The sequence below is a fragment of the Camelina sativa genome, chromosome 11 (assembly GCF_000633955.1).
Source record: "Camelina sativa cultivar DH55 chromosome 11, Cs, whole genome shotgun sequence".
Lineage (NCBI taxonomy): Eukaryota > Viridiplantae > Streptophyta > Magnoliopsida > Brassicales > Brassicaceae > Camelina > Camelina sativa.
The window spans coordinates 48,745,693-48,762,488 of record NC_025695.1 but is presented as its reverse complement, the minus strand read 5'-3'; the positions used below and the strand labels follow the sequence as shown (position 1 = coordinate 48,762,488).

General features: G+C 40.8%; 4 protein-coding genes and 2 pseudogenes across 5 annotated transcripts in view; 4 read left to right on the top strand and 2 right to left on the bottom strand.

The window, feature by feature from the left end:
* On the bottom strand, positions 5,839–7,169 carry LOC104727247 (F-box protein At5g65850-like). The gene has a single exon (XM_010446303.2). It carries the CDS (start codon positions 7,096–7,098, stop codon positions 5,923–5,925), a length of 1,176 nt encoding a protein of 391 aa, XP_010444605.1. The 5' UTR covers positions 7,099–7,169; the 3' UTR covers positions 5,839–5,922.
* LOC104727246 (thioredoxin-like protein AAED1, chloroplastic) lies at positions 7,553–9,381 on the top strand (the record flags this gene model as incomplete). The annotated part of the gene is given in 7 exon segments (XM_010446301.2): positions 7,553–7,714; positions 7,799–7,845; positions 7,964–8,078; positions 8,637–8,681; positions 8,764–8,823; positions 8,912–9,007; positions 9,118–9,381. Coding segments are annotated over 7 exon segments (645 nt in total), but the record flags the coding sequence as incomplete, so codon positions are not given.
* Positions 9,816–11,138, top strand: LOC104727245 (annotated as a pseudogene).
* LOC104727244 (putative pentatricopeptide repeat-containing protein At5g65820) lies at positions 11,825–13,885 on the top strand. Of its 2 annotated transcripts, XM_010446300.2 has the most exons (2): positions 11,825–12,496; positions 12,635–13,885. In XM_010446300.2, exons 1-2 carry the CDS (start codon positions 11,865–11,867, stop codon positions 13,749–13,751), a joined length of 1,749 nt encoding a protein of 582 aa, XP_010444602.1. In that variant the 5' UTR covers positions 11,825–11,864; the 3' UTR covers positions 13,752–13,885. The 2 variants fall into 2 exon arrangements, with proteins under 2 accessions (XP_010444602.1, XP_010444601.1); XM_010446299.2 differs by having other exon boundaries at positions 11,825–13,885.
* Positions 13,805–14,975, top strand: LOC104729080 (annotated as a pseudogene).
* Positions 15,144–16,796, bottom strand: part of LOC104729079 (probable mediator of RNA polymerase II transcription subunit 37c) — a 3,399-nt gene continuing 1,746 nt past the window's right edge. Inside the window, exon 3 of the mRNA XM_010447973.2 lies at positions 15,144–16,788. Within this exon, the coding sequence (XP_010446275.1) occupies positions 15,196–16,788 (1,593 nt within the window). The 3' untranslated portion in view covers positions 15,144–15,195. The remainder of the gene's footprint in view (positions 16,789–16,796) is intronic.

Genomic DNA, 16,796 nt, shown 5'->3' with positions numbered 1-16,796 from the left:
TTTTTTTTTTTGAATTTAATGTTAAATTATATTCAAAAGAAAAATAAACGTTTTACAAAATTTATGTGAAAAATCTTAAAATATTTTGAAATAAAATCATTCAGTAGAATCTAGCTGCAAACCAAACTTGGATGACTGTGGTTTGGCCACCTTGAAGTGTACTTAGTCAGTTTCGGACATTCTTGTCTATTAGCTTGATCAGATGCTCTGTCGTCAAAAGGTGTTCTCCATGCCGTCGACCGTTTCTTTCCCTCCAAATCGAGTAGATGGTGGTTTGGAAAGCATAACCAAGGATTAACTTCACTGTTTTGTCCAGTGTATTACCAGCAAGAAGAGTGATGACATCTTTCCAGCGACTTGTGTATTTATCTGCAAGTAGCTTTTCAACTAACCCTTCCCACACCAGCTGCGTATAAGAACATTGGAAAAATAGATGTTCTCTCGTTTCTAGCGGATGATTACAGAGGATACAACTTGCGTTTGCCTGAGGATTCCACTGCTGCATTTTGTCACCTGTAGCGATTCTGTTTTTAACTACCAATCAGGTGAGGAAGGCGTACTTTGGAGTGGCTTGTGCGAACCAGATTGCTTTGAAGTCGACCAGTTGTGGGTGGGGAGCATGAATATGTTGCCATGTATCTTTGGTTGAAAAGCTGTTATGGTAACAGTCGTTTTTCCCTTTCCACAGAGGTATGTCGTGATCACAAGAACGACATAGCTTCTGTTTCTGGATCTCTTCCTCTACAACAGTTAACAAATGCAACCAATGTTTCCATCTCCTCTGCATATTCATTACATCAGCCATAGTGCTTGATTTAGAGATACTAAGATCGATGAAACCCCTATCTCTAAGGAAATCATGTAAACAGCCTAGCGAACTCCAATTGTCAAACCAAAAAGATGTTGATGCACCATTATGCACTTCCATCTTAAAAAACTGCTTAGCCTGATCCCTATATTTCAACAGTTTCCTCCAAATCCAAGAGCCAGAGGTTGTGTTATCTTTTTCAGCCCAGAAAGATCTGGTTCGAATAAGAGACCGTTGCACCCAATCCACCCATAAAGAGCTTATAGCTGAACAAATTCTCCAAATCAGTTTGAGCATACTCACCTTATTTGCTTCTGCGATTGACCGTAACCCCAAACCTCCCTCACTCTTTGGTAAGCAGACCTCTGACCAAGCAACTTTAGTTTTCCTTGTGTTCAAAGAAGGTCCAGACCACAAGAAAGCAAAGCATAACCGATAAATCTCTTGAATGCAGGATTTAGGTAGTCTAAAAGCTGATATCCAGAAGTTTGTCAAACTGAAGAGGACTGAAATGATTAGTTGTAATCGGCCTGCAAAAGAGAGCATTCGAGCTGTCCAAGAAGCTATACACATGCGTATTTTTTCTATAAGAGGGAGGTAATCCCCTGATGTCATCCGCCTTGGTAATAGCGGCAAACCCAAATACCGAACCGGCAAAGAGCCGTATGCAAACGGGAACTCGTGGAGAATCTCATCTCGTTGGGCCAAAGGAATGCCAGCAGTGTAGATAGTTGATTTTTCAATACTAATGTGCAGACCATAGTGAACCGCAAAGTCATCAAACACCCGCAGAGCACCAGAGACTGACTGTTTGGAGCCATCAACGAACACCATTAGATCATCAGCAAAACAAAAGTGGGTGAGTTTCAACTGTTTACATCTGGGATGGTATCCAAATTCCCTATTTGCAGCAGCCACATCAAGCTTGCGAGAGAGTACAGTCATGCATATAACAAAAAGATATGGGCTGATTGAGCAGCCTTGCCGTAAACCTCTCGTACTGCCAAAATAACCCGCTAGTTCTCCATTAACTTGGACTGAGAAAGATGCAGTTGTGATGCAGGTTTGTATCCAGTGGACATACTGCGCAGGAAAAGCCATGGCTCGCAAGGTGGTAATAAAAAAACTCCATTGTACCGAGTCAAACGCTTTAGATATGTCTATCTTTAAAGCACATCGAGGAGAAATTGTGCTCTTGTGATAGTCTTTAATGATTAGGGGTGATGAACTTTGGTAGAATGATCTTTAGTCGGTTTGCCAGAATCTTCGAAATGACTTTATAAAGGACATTGCAGCAGGAAATCGGTCTGTAGTCTTTCATGAGTCTCGCTTTTTCCTTCTTTGGTATGAGATCTAGAATAGTAGAATTGACCCATTCAGGTAGAAAGCAGTTCTGAAAAAGGATTGTATAGCCACTACAAAATCATCACCTATGGTAGCCCATGTAGCCTTGAAGAACTCCACAGTAAAACTATCTGGTCCCGGTGATTTCGAGCCTGGCATTGCAAATACTTCATGGGTGAGCAACCTCTGATCACTCTCATTACATTTAAAATCCAAAACTGATTCTAGTTCCTCTTGTGACCAGGGTGTGTAGTCTGCAGGTTGCAGATTGAGAAAACCCTGAAAATAACTTGCAGCTTCGCTTTTGATTTGATCTTGAGTGTCTACGACCTGACCATTGTCGCATTGAATCTCTTTGATACTATTGCTGGACTCACGGAGAGTAGCTGCAGTGTGGAATGCTTTATTATTTTGATCACCAACTTTCAAATAATTAAGCTTCGATTTCTGCTTCAAATATTTCTCCTCAATATCCGAAAGCTTTTTCCATTTTTCATAAGCAGTCACCTCATCACAAACAGCTTGTGATGTGGCATTTGCCATTGTTTTAGTCTGCATATCACATAAAATCTTATATGCATCCTTTGTGCGGACTGAGATGTCACCAACCATGTATTTCCCAAAGATCGCAAGCGAGGCTTTAATCCTTTCAATTGCTTTGAAAATCTGTGCATTGCAGAAGTAGAATTAAATAGAGTTGGATAATTTCGCCACTGCTCCTCCATATCCTTCGGGAAGTCTGGATGAGAGGTAGTAACATTGATAAACTTGAAAGGTTTCTTAATCCTTGGTGCCACCGGTGAGAGGTAGATTTGACACGTAAGATGATCCGAGCACCCACCCGGTTCAAACACAGAGTAGGATTGAGCAAAGTGCTGAAGCCAATGGTTATTAATAAGGACTCTGTCAAGTTTTTTACAGATTACCCCATCATGCCGCTTATTACACCATGTAAACTTTTGTCCGTGATAATGCATATCGGAAAGTTCGCAGTAGCGAGCAAAATCTTGGAAGTCCCTCATTCCTGTCGTGCAGAAAGGGGTGGAAGCATTAAGAGAGTGATCATCACCATCCAGTATTTCATTAAAATCACCACAGAGTAGCCAAGCTTTATCCCTAAATAAAGGAGAGTCCTGATGATGTCGCAAATCGCTCTAAAGAGCTTGGCGTTCAACAAAGAGATTTGCAGCATAAATGAATGAGACAAAAAACTCATCCATCCCTTCAATGTAAATAGAACATGTGATCAACTGCGTGGTTCTATAAACCGAAGTAACTCTAACATTGTTTCTCCAAATGACCCAGAGTCGCCCCAACCGATGTTCATCATAGTTTGAGAGAAAAGATCAGTCTGGAAACACTGACCTCACCACTCTGTCAGCCTGTCTTTCCTTTACCTTCATTTCAATCAGACAGCCAAAATCGAAATTTCCCTGTCTTAACCACTCTTTAACAACCCTCTGTTTTTTCTTTTTGTTGAAACCCCATATGTTCCAAAAAAACCCCGACATCAGAGTTGTTTGGGAGGAAGACGTGTTGCAAGAGATGTAGAAGCCTAGATCCTACTACTCCGAGAACTCGTGTTAGACAAAAATTTATGTACCTCCTTTGAGGCGCGAGGTAGAGAAGGGCGAATGGAGAGACCAATCTCCAGACGCTCCGGATCATCTGCACCCACACGACTCTGTTTCTCCTGAAACTTGATAGCCACATGAGTCGTATCATCGATAGTACTAGTCTCAAACACAGTACTAGGATTGCTAGGTTCCTCCAAATCCTCACCCTGTTCTCCATTATTGCTAAGGCATGAAAAAGAATTCGACATAGTCGAAACCTCTTCCTTGTTGGAATCCTGCTTCATTGGATTACATATACCTTTAATGGGAGTTTTCCAACCAAGGTCCGTATCACTCGCCGTATTCGTGACATCATCAGCAATTTTAGCTGATGTATCCGCAACTTCCCCCTGCTATATATCAGGCATTTGTGCTGCTGGTTCCACTGTCACTGCACCAGATGCTACACCATTTTCAACATTCTGCTTTGTCGGTTTTTCTGTTAAAACTGTGTCGTGACATGTTACCACCTGTTCCTTTCTCGTTGTACACACTGAATCCAAATGACCCCATTTAGAGCAGAGAGTACAGCGAGCTGGCAGCGAAGGATAAACAAACTCCACTATGGTATCACCACCTTTCTCAGATTTAAAAGACATTTTTTTTGGCAAACTTTTTGTTAAATCAACTTCCACCAACACTTTTGCTTCAATGAACGACTTACACGACTCTGTATCCGAAGGTAACTGTTTTGGGGTACCTAGTGGACTTGTGATCGCACTCAGAACCTCCCACGAAAAATATTTTGGAGGAACATTCTTCACTATAACCCAGATGGGAATAGTCTTAATCTCTTCCGGCTCCATCTCGGCAATGGGACTCCACTTTGATAAAACAACCGGAACACCACACAGATTCCACATACCTCTCTTCAACACACGAGTTCGCGTACGCTCATCCCGGATTCGAAATCGCACCGTAGTATTATCCATTGTATAAACATCAATCTTCATTGTTTTATCCCCAAGTGTCCAGATCTTGTTTACTAAAGCATGGATCCCTCCCACGAAAGGAGCTTTTGCGAGAAATCTCCCCACCAGGAAATCTTTCCAAAGAGAATGATCCTCCTCAAAAACCTTATTTGGTAACCGTACCGTAGGTATACCATCTATTTCCTCAACAGCCAGATCGATCTTAGTCATGTCCCCTTTAGATTTAACCATAGATACCCATAAATGTTTCAGTGAACTTTCAGGAGCGGCAAGAGGAGGAACCAACTGCAACTCCGAAGGAACGACAGAGGAAACCCCCTCAGTATCAATTTCCTTCAGCACCCTCCAAGGGGAACCCTTATCAAGCCCGGCAACCGGTGATAACTCACCTTCCTCTAGACCCAGGATCATCGAAGATCCACCCTCAGTGGACCCCTGTCTCCTGGGGGAGAAGCTCCCGACGGCATTAACCTTGTGCAAGAAGCAAAAACTCTAAATCGCCTTTGTGATCGCCTCTAGAGTAAAACGCAGCGTTTCCACCTAATATTGTCACCGACTTATCGCTACTAGTGGTTAATTGAGTTAAAACACCTTTTGTATTTTCTTGTCTGAACAAGAAAGTTTTTATAGAATTTCCATTTGTGTTAAACGTTTGTCAGGAAATCAAATATATAAAATTTTCCGATAGTTGTTAATTTAAACAATATGTTTCCATTTGAGATGGGTTATTACGAACAAGTCCATGCCAAGTCCTTGTGCAATCTCGTTAAGTAAATTTATCGTGCCCTCTTGTATTTGTATCTCGTTAAGTAAATTAGCTCTAAAAACACTTGTTCGACTTAGATGATGTCCGTTAATTACTTCGGTTAACCGGTTATGTTCTCATCAGACAATCATTACTATGGCGTTGTGAACATCTACAAAATTTCAGACATATGTTTAACAACCAAATGTTGAAGCCACAATCTCTGTTTTGAGAATGTCTTAGGGAGTCTCTCTTGTTTAGACTAAAGTTTAGCAGTTCAACTTTTGGTAGCAATTTTTAGGAATAAATTTGTTAATCTCCCAATGTTTGTGCCAGTTGGTTCGTTGTTTGAAAACAAGTTAGTCATCTGATCTAAAAAGACGAGAACAGTAATAAGGTCCCATAGCCAAGAGAGAGATAAACGAACCAAGAGGCGAGATCATCTCTGTTACAAATATCTCAAAGAAACAAAAAATCCTAACTAAAACATAAGGATAGAGGCTTAACGTTTTCTACATGGTCTAAAAAGGTGAGGACTGTGTGACCCTGAAGCGCTTCCATTCCTCGTATTGCAGCTCTTCTAATCGTTTGTTTCTCAATATTGAAGTAGAAGACATAGAAAGGCACAGTTTGATACCATGGCGAAAACATAAATTCTTTTGAACGAGTCACTCCAACAAAAGTATAACAACCAGTTCCAACTATATCCTGCCACCAAGTGGGCAATACGTACGTATGCTTAATACATTCCTGGTTTTCCACATCTTGTAGAACCCACAACTCGATGCTTTTACTTCTTCTATCAACAATGCGACTTCTTTTAGAAACAAGCGAAGCTAATTTACCATTGTAGTTGATCAGAACTCCATCATGCCCTGCTTGAATGAAACCTTGGATGGCTGTAATAAATCTAAACTTCTCGGAGCTGACATCAAAGCAAACGATTATGTCATCCGTTGAAGACATATCGGTAGCTGGATAATACAGAACACCGTTGATGCATATATTAGACAATCTATGAATACAATGAGGCTTGGAAGGTTCAATCACCCTCCAAGACAATTCTCCAGTTCCTAGAGTTAGAACTAGATGCTCATGAATTCCACAAGACAACAATAACTTGAATTGTTTCTCAATCGGTTCATACACGAAGAAGTTGTGTATACGAAGCCCACTCCACGTCGTCGTCGGTTTGGGCAAGTTCAAACACTGTCCCGTGCTAGGATTACATATCACTCTCACCGTTTCATTCGTTTTCTTAACGTCTCGCTCAAGACACACCAAGCCATTGATAGGACGAGAGACGCGACAGGAAGAGGAGAAACTCACAAGAGAATCGGCGGACGAGTTCTCATCCGGAGGTGACGAGAAGAAGAAGAGTTTACCATCTTTTCGGCAGGTGAACAATAGTTTCGGGCGATGCACAGATTTGGTGAAGAACAACTCCGTGAAGTCTTGACGGCTGATTAATGATCCCCAAAGCTTCGACACGCAACGACAAGCCGCAACAGATTTCGCCGGCAGTCTCAAGAGTATCTCGAAAACAAGATCAATTGGGATCTGGAATGAGTTTTCTTCTACTCCATTCGGCGAGATCTTCGTTCGCTTACTGCGTCGAGATATTATTGGAAGACGATCCTCCGTGACACTCATGGCGGATCATACACCGTTGGTAAAAAAAAACCCCTAGAGAGAGAGAGAGAACGGACGACGAACAATTTGGGGAGTAAGTGAGAAAATCGAAAACAACATTGCAATTTTCGTATTTTGTTTTAATGGACTTGTATTTTTGAATTGGGCCTTCAATATAAAGATGGGCTTATTACTAATCGGAATAATACTCGGTCCTTTCTTCGCCACGTGGGGTTCTAATTCTTATTCCTCTCGTCTCCTTCACTGTGCCATAAACCAAAACTTTAAAGTTTATAACTTTTTTGGTTTTTGACTCTCACCAATGGCGATGCTCTCTCTACGATCTCCAAGTTCTATGCCGCTCATTTCTTCCTCCTTTTCTCATATGTGCTCGAAACCCTTCTCCCTGTTACCATCATCTCCGATTGCTTCTGTTCCTTTTACCAGATTAAAATCCAATTACACCTCCGTTTCACCGATCTTTAGACCCCGCTTGGTTTCCGCGAGAGCTGCCACTGGAGCCACCGATTCAGTCATAGATTACAGAGAAGATATCGGTGAGATTCTTGGCGATGTCTCCATCTTCACTGCTTCTGGCCAGCGTGTGCAATTCAGTGATCTCTGGGATCAGAACGATGTATGTTAGAATCGAATCCATATAAAGAAGACTTTTTTTTTCAGATATTAGCGTTTGATGAATTGTGTGTTTTGTAATATTCAGGGAATTGCTGCTGTTGTACTTTTGAGGCATTTCGGATGCGTTTGCTGGTAAATTGATTTGATTTAGAAATTTTTCTGAAACTCGAGTATTGATTTGTTGCAAGAGTTTAGTAGAACCACTGAACTGATAAATGAAATTGGTTTCTTTTTTTTTTTAATATGGAAGTTGGGAACTTGCTGCTGCTTTGAAAGAAGCGAAACCGAGATTTGATGCAGCTGGTGTTAAATTGATAGCTGTTGGTGTTGGAACTCCTGATAAGGCTCGTATACTTGCTACTCGGGTATACTATAAATCTTTCTCCTTCTTCTTTAAATTATATAATCCGAACTTAGTAAGCTCATGGATATATGCTATCTTGGTGTCTAAGTTATGTTGGCTTTGCATATCTGCTGATATGTGCCTCCAAATTCATGAGTCGAGGATGCGACCAAACCAAGTCTTTAGTGCTACAATTCATTAAAAATAAATGTTTCTTGCTTGGTCTTTGTAAACCTTCAAATGTGAATGAGAAGTGGGTGAGTGATCAAGAGATACCGAACAGGGAAAAATTAGCTCTAGATGTCATCCTCCGTTCAAGTATTCTCATGGCTTTATTATATACTGTACTTTTGGAGGCTCATAGCATTAGATCAGAAATACCATAAACCAAAATAGCAAAGTTCCCAACTCCCTTAGAGAAGTAGGAGTTTCTCCTGTGGTTGAGTTCACAAAAAAATTAGAAAGATAAAAGGGAACGGATACTTCTCACATTTTGAAAAACTCAAGACACCGCATGCCAATACGTTATTGCTCAACCGAGATTGTGAGAGTCTAATAGTAATGTTTTTCATTGTTTTAGTTACCTTTTCCCGTGGAATCTCTTTATGCGGATCCTGAACGCAAGGTAAATTAAACGTACATACCTTGTTTTTCTAGATGTCTTTAATTTGATTGAAAATTTGAGATGGCTTTTCTTAAATATGCAGGCATACGATGTTCTTGGATTATACTACGGTTTAGGCCGCACTTTCTTCAACCCAGCTAGTGTATGAACCGCCTCTGACATTTTTTACCGTTTTAATTGTGTATATATTGTTTCACTATGAAACATAATAGAAACTTCGATTATTGCAGAAAAAGGTATTCTCAAGATTTAAAGAGATTCGAGAAGCTGCAAAGAATTACACCATAGAGGCCACTCCTGAAGACAGAAGCAGTGTGTTGCAACAGGTTCTTTTTTTTGTTTTGTTTTGTTTAGTTCTTCACTAGACAAGAAATTTAATAGATGAAGTTGTCTGTTTTTTTGGTTTGATCCTTAGTTATGTCTCTTCTTCTATCAGGGAGGTACGTTTGTATTCAGAGGCAAGAAACTGTTGTACGGTCGAAAAGACGAAGGCACTGGAGATCATCCATCTCTCGATGATGTCCTTAATGTCTGCTGCAAAACCGCTGTTGCTTGAAACATATTTCTCTCTAATTTGTTTGTCCTAAATACTTATAATCACTGTATAGCTATGAAATAGTGTCTGTCGATATTTTCTTAAATTTTGGATAAAGTATCAACTCAAAGAGCAATATATGTCCCCAACCCCAAGTTCAATCTTGTCCGCTCTTTTATTTTATGAAGATGTCGACAATTCATTGAAACCAAACCACACAAGTCTTTTCTAATGTAAGACAAGACAAATGTTTGGTTTTGCTATTGGCATAAAAATTTGTCTTTTTGGTTAGTGCATAGAAAATGCGTTTGTAAATTATTTGAAACTCTGGCACGTTGGATATATTAGCACATTTTTAAACAATATAAACAAACATATCTGTACGTACTTATTTGTGATTGTGATATGAATCTTCTTTCTTAGCTATTCTTTCTGATAATCTTATTTTGTCGGGGAAAAATAAAAAGAAAGAATAATATCTTGACGATACGAATCATACGAATATAATAATACTGGATTCAATACCTTAATGTCATATTATAGTCAAACAATTATAAGAAAAATCGCAAATGCGGTATGACATGAATAAGCATGAAACCTTGGTCTTACCATATAAAGTATTTTAAAGGCTGAAAACCGATTAAAACGCAAATTATGAAAGTGACTATTGTATCGTAAATAATATAAAGCACCTAATTTTGTTAAAATCAATTTTTAATCCCAAAAATAATGACACATACATACATACTAATCTAGTAATCTACCAAATCTCTATAATGCGCAGAGCCCAAGAACATAACTAACGTGCGCATTAATACCCGGCCGAAAGACGAAGAAGAAGATCACTCACAAAGTCACAAGGCAAGTTTATAAAGTTTATCGTCACGTGAAAGCTTCGCTCTTCTTCAGCCTTTTGAAACAAAAAAAAAATATCTCCGATGCCGGTTAATCACCGGTTTAGTTACCGGTTACTCTTCCTCCTCCTCCTTCTAAGTTTCGAAACGGCACGGCGTTTGGTCTCCGGAGACCCAAACGACGAGTTATGCTTAACGAATCTACGTCAGAGCTTAGAAGATCCGGCGAATAACCTCCGTAACTGGACAAAATCCTTCTTCTCAAACCCTTGCACCGGCTTCGCCTCTTCCCTCCACGGAGTCACTTGCAACAACGGCAGGGTTTACAAACTCTCACTAACGAACCTCTCTCTCCGTGGCTCAATCTCTCCGTACCTCTCTAATTGCACGAATCTCCAATCCCTAGATCTATCTTCAAACCAGATCTCCGGCGAGATCCCGCCGCAGTTACAGTACCTCGTTAACCTCGCTGTTCTTAACCTCTCCTCTCCGGTGAAATCTCGCCGCAGCTAGCTCTCTGCGCTTACTTAAACGTCATCGATCTTCACGGTAACAAACTCTCCGGCCAAATCCCGTCGCAGTTGGGGAGCCTCGCGAGGTTATCGGCGTTCGATGTCTCTGATAATAAATTATCCGGTCAGATTCCGGCGAATCTGGCGATGAGAAACGGGAACTTGCCGAGATTTAATGAGAGCTCGTTTACAGGGAACAAGAAACTGTTTGGGTATCCGTTGGAGGAGATGAAGAGCAAAGGATTGTCGATAATGGCGATCGTTGGGATTGGGCTTGGGAGTGGAATCGCGAGCTTAGTGATTAGCTTCACTGGAGTTTGTGTATGGTTGAAGATCACTGAGAAGAAGATGGAGGAAGAAGAAGGAAAGATTAGTCACTCTATGCCTGATTACTAATTTAATCACATTATTAGTCTTTTCTTTTTTCCATTTTTTCACTTTGAATAACAAAAGCTAAAGATACAAAAATAGGAGATTTAATTATTTTTAGATGATTTGATCATATGTAGTTTGGGTACATATATTATTAACAAAAACACAAGTTTTATTTGTTACAGTTTCTAAACTTGCGTTGTTTAGTTTTTTGTTAGGAGAATCGGAGTGTGTGATTTTGTAATGGGATTGGCTTGGAGCCTTGGACCTGTGCTGATTTGGATATGTTGGTGGATAGTAAACTACTTTAGTCATCATGACATCATTGGCTTAATTAAGGGCAATAGAGTAATTCACTAAATTGTCGCGCCGTAAGGCTAGTCAAACCTTGCTTCGAGAACTTAAAGCTTTTACTGTCAAGTACAATTATGACCCCACGTTATCATGGACCAATCCTTATCTTTCTCGTTTAATTATCACAAATCCATATTTATGGCCGGGTTTTGTTGGGGTAGCTTGGAGCCCGTGCTTCGGTGTTTGCATAGCATAAATTAATGACCATCCATAAAGTAGAAGTGATCTTTGACCCAAACAAAAAGAAGAAGAAGAAGAGATCTTTGGTTTAATAAAAAAAAAAAGATCTTTGGTTTAATAAGTTGTTCAATGATAAAAATAATGCATTAATTTGATTAATAATGATCGTTGGATTAATTTGATTAAAATATCTCAGCTTAGTGGCGCCAATTGCTTCAACAGGCCTAACAAGCGCTGAATAAAAGCCCATCAAAGATCTGGCCCAGGTCCGAATTCTTATTTTTTTTGTCTAAACGACGGTGTTTAAGTTGTGGGCGGACAAGAGAATGCGTGAAGCCGATGGACAAATTCATAAAATGCTTTCACCGTTTACGAGATGCATAGATTCTCTCCGATAGTCGAGTTTCTTCTCAGCAAACGCCAATTTTTCTTACCTTCTTCTCAATTAAAGTCTCGCTTTGACTTGATTCGAAGAAGTTTTCGCGTTTCTAAAGCTCTCGAAGATAATTTCCGGAGAAGCAACGGGATTGGTTTAGTCTGTCTCGATAAGAGCCGCAACGATCGTACGAAGAACTCCAAGTACGATGAATTCGCGAGTGATGTCGAGAAATCATACAGGATTCTTCGGAAATTTCATTCTAGGGTTCCGAAGTTGGAACTCGCGCTTAACGAATCCGGTATTCAACTCCGACCCGGGTTAATCGAACGGGTTTTGAGTCGTTGTGGTAATTCCGGGAATCTAGGTTACAGATTCTTCGTCTGGGCGGCTAAGCAGCCTGGTTACTCTCATACTATCGAATTTTACAAATCGATGGTGAGAGTTTTGAGCAAAATGCGTCAATTTGAAGCTGTTTGGGGTTTAATCGAAGAGATGAGGAAGGAGAATCCTCAACTGATTGGACCTGAATTGTTTGTGGTTTTGATTCAGAGGTTTCCTTCTGCGGTTATGGTTAAGAAAGCTATTGAGGTGCTCGACGAAATGCCTAAGTTCGGTTTAGAACATGATGAGTATGTATTCGGGTGTTTGCTTGATTCTTTGTGTAAGCACGGTAGTGTTAAAGATGCTGCGAAGCTTTTCGAGGATATGAGATTGCGGTTTCCTTCGAATTTGATATATTTTACTTCATTGTTGTGTGGTTGGTGTAGGGAAGGGAAGATGATGGAAGCTAAACATGTTTTGGTTCAGATGAAGGAAGCTGGGTTTGAGCCTGACGTTGTTGATTACACCAATTTGCTTAGTGGGTATGCTAATGCTGGTAAAGTAGCAGATGCTTATGATCTTTTGATAGATATGAGAAGAAGAGGGTTTGAACCGAATGTGAACTGTTACACTGTTTTGATCCAAGCATTGTGTAAGGTGGATAGAGTGGAAGAGGCGATGAAGGTGTTTGTTGAGATGGAGAGGTATGAATGTGAGGCTGATGCTGTGACTTACACTGCGTTAGTTAATGGGTTTTGCAAATGTGGAAGAATCGACAAGTGTTATATTGTGTTAGACGATATGATTAAGAAAGGGCTCATCCCGTCCCAACTCACCTATATGCATATCATGGCGATTCATGAGAAGAAAGAAAAATTTGAAGAGTGTTTGGAGCTGATGGATAAGATGAAGCAGGTAGGGTATTATGCTGATCTTGGCGTTTATAATATCGTCATCAGATTGGCTTGTAAACTAGGAGAAGTTAAGGAAGCTCTTCGATTATGGAACGAAATGAAAACGAACGGTTTGAGTCCTGGAGCAGATTCGTTTGTTATTATGATCGATGGTTTAACAAGCCAAGGTGTTTTACTCGAAGCCTCTGATCACTTCAAAGAAATGGTAACTCGAGGATTGTTCTCCGTTTCTCAATACGGAACTCTGAAGTCATTGCTAAATACCCTGTTAAGAGACGAGAAGCTGGAAACGGCGAAAGATGTTTGGAGTTGCATCACAAGTAAAGGGTCTTGCGAGCTGACTGTATCGTCTTGGACAATATGGATCCATGCCTTGTTCTCAAAAGGTTATGAAAAGGAGGCGTGTTCTTATTGTCTTGAAATGATGGAGATGGACTTCATGCCGCAACCAGACACATTTGGTAATCTTATGAAGGGGTTGAAGAAACTGTATAATAGAGAATTCGCTGCAGAGATTACAGAGAAGGTGAGGAATATGACAGTTGAGAGAGAGATGAGTTTTAAAATGTATAAGAGAAGGGGAGTGCGAGATTTGACCGAGAAAGCTAAATCTCAAAAAGAAGGGAAGAAGAAACAGAGGACTCAATAAAGAATACCGAATGACCATTTTTTCTTTTTTGGTTCAGTGTAACACTTCAATTTATGATTGAGAACGAAGCACTCTGGTGGTTGTTATCAAGTAGTCAGAAGAACAACAAAAGATTTGAAGAACAAAAAAAAAAACAAATACCTCGAAAGAGATGAAACTAGTGTGTCTTCTTCATCTTTTGTGTTGAAAGCTGAGACCTTTCCAATTGTCTCTGTGCGCAGACGGTAGAGTCTGAAAAGTTACTTAAACCAATACTGTCACCAGAAGAAGCTCCAGGTACTAGTAGGACACATACTTGTGATTTCTTCTATTATGTATGTATATGACTCGCATAGTTAGGTGCTCGTGTTAATTAGAAATTTCTGTAATGGCAGTGTGTGTACATGGAACTTATAGGAAGAATTTGGAATCCATCTTAGCATCAGGCTTAAAGCGCATGAATAGAATGCATGTTCACTTCTCTTGTGGCTTAAAGTGATTAGTGGTTAGATTTTTTTATCCTATTGTTGTTGTTGTTTCTGCTTTATGATTGCATATGCACATTTATCTGATTCCAAATTTACATGATTTCTGGCCAAGGCATGAGAAGGAATGTTGATGTTTTGATCTTCCTCGACATGAAGAAAGCTCTGGAAGGTATTACTCTAGCATGAGGCCTTGATTCTGTGTCTTAAATTTAGTGATGTTGTCCGTCAGAGATTCAACATTTCAGTAATACTTGTGAATATATATCCAGATGGGATTGCGTTCTACATGTCAGACAACAAAGTGATTTTGACTGAAGGCATTGATGGTGTAGTGCCTGTCGATTACTTCCAGAAGATTGAGTCTTGGCCTGGTCGGCAGTCCATACCTTTCTGATTCATATGATCATACACCCACCATGAGAAGATTCACAGGTTTATGTCTTGGCGTGCATACACATATGTCTTGGCGTGCATACACATATGTTTCTGACTCTTAGAAGATTTGCTCATCCGATTTGAATGATCTGATGTGGAACATGAATCTTAATTAATTTAATTAGTTCACCCATTTAGAGATACTTGTTTGAAAATATTGCAACTACATCTTCGTGAACTTTAAATTCCTAAGGTTTATGTATAAGTTGTGTAACTCGTAGTCAAATATTCGTAGCTGCTCTTCTTTGTTAACCTGAGTCCAAAAGTTTAATCTTCTTTTTGTTAGTACAACCATTAAAGTAAAAGTCCCTTGTTTAAGTTCTATGTTGACGACGTTCTTATATCCAATAGCAGACATTTTTTACTAATGAGCAAAAATGAACAAGTGTTCTATAGAAAACTTGTATCCGTCATCGTAGCTGGGCAAACCAGCCATTGTCCAAAAAAATACAAACCAAAAAAACACAACAAAACAACAATAAAGTCTTACGATCAAAAGTAAAGATAGACAGAAAGAGAGAGACATGTCAAGATCCAACAGATTAGTCGACCTCCTCGATCTTAGGGCCAGCACCGCCTGGAGCAGGAGGAGCAGCTTCGTCCATACCATGGGGACCTGGACCACCGGCTTCACCACCAGCTCCTTGGTACATCTTGGCGATGATCGGATTACAAACACCCTCCAGCTGCTTCATCTTGTCTTCAAACTCGTCAGCTTCAGCCAATTGGTTACCATCAAGCCATTGGATTGCTTCGTCAATCGAGTCCTCAATCTTCTTCTTGTCTGCAGCTGGAAGCTTCTCACTGATCTTCTCATCACGGATGGTGTTCCGCATGTTGTAAGCGTAGTTCTCAAGAGCATTCTTGGCTTCAACCTTCTTCTTGTGCTCCTCGTCCTCAGACTTGTACTTCTCTGCCTCTTGAACCATCTTCTCGATCTCATCCTTGGAGAGACGACCCTTGTCATTCGTGATGGTGATCTTGTTCTTCTGTCCGGTGGTCTTGTCCTCAGCAGATACGTTGAGGATACCATTAGCATCGATGTCAAAGCAGACAGTGATCTGAGGGACACCACGAGGAGCCGGAGGGATTCCGGAGAGCTCGAATTTACCGAGAAGGTTGTTGTCCTTGGTTCTGGCTCTCTCACCTTCGAACACCTGGATCAACACGCCGGGCTGATTGTCTGAGTAAGTGGAGAAGACCTGCTCCTTCTTGGTCGGGATGGTTGTGTTTCTCTGGATCAAAGTGGTCATGACACCACCAGCAGTTTCAAGACCGAGGGAGAGAGGAGTGACATCAAGCAAGAGAAGGTCTTGAACCTTTTCGTTTCCTTCACCGCTTAGAATAGCTCCCTGGACGGCTGCACCGTATGCAACAGCCTCGTCAGGGTTGATAGACTTGCAGAGCTCTTTACCATTGAAGAAATCTTGGAGAAGCTGTTGAACTTTGGGGATACGGGTGGAACCACCGACAAGAACAACTTCATGGACTGAGCTCTTGTCCATCTTAGCATCACGGAGACACTTCTCAACAGGCTCCATACACTTCCTGAAAAGATCCATGTTAAGCTCTTCGAATCTAGCACGGGTAATTGGAGCAAAGAGGTCAGCTCCTCCATAGAGAGAGTCAATCTCGATGGTCGTTTGCGCCGTGGAAGAAAGAGTTCTCTTTGCTCTCTCGCAAGCTGTTCTCAGCCTCCTAAGGGGTCTTGCGAGGCCAGTGATGTCCTGCTTGCTCTTCCTCTTAAACTCTTGAACAAAGTGGTTAACCATTCTGTTATCGAAATCTTCACCACCAAGATGAGTGTCTCCAGCAGTGGCCTTGACCTCAAAGATACCTTCTTCAATTGTAAGAAGAGAGACATCAAAAGTACCACCACCAAGATCAAAGATCAGAACGTTCTTCTCTCCAACGCTGGTGGCCTTCTTGTCAAGACCGTAGGCAATGGCAGCAGCAGTGGGCTCGTTGATGATACGCAGAACATTCAAACCAGCGATGACACCAGCATCCTTAGTAGCTTGACGCTGAGAGTCATTGAAGTAAGCTGGAACTGTGACCACAGCGTTCTTGATAGTAGTGCCAAGGTAAGCTTCACTAATCTCACGCATCTTAATGAGAACCATGGAAGAGATCTCCTCAGCGG

What these genes read in the sequence shown, in the direction of transcription:
- LOC104727247 (XM_010446303.2), bottom strand. Translation starts at nt 7,098, where the DNA reads ATGAGTGTCACGGAGGATCGTCTTCCAATAATATCTCGACGCAGTAAG.
- LOC104727244 (XM_010446299.2), top strand. Translation starts at nt 11,865, where the DNA reads ATGCATAGATTCTCTCCGATAGTCGAGTTTCTTCTCAGCAAACGCCAA.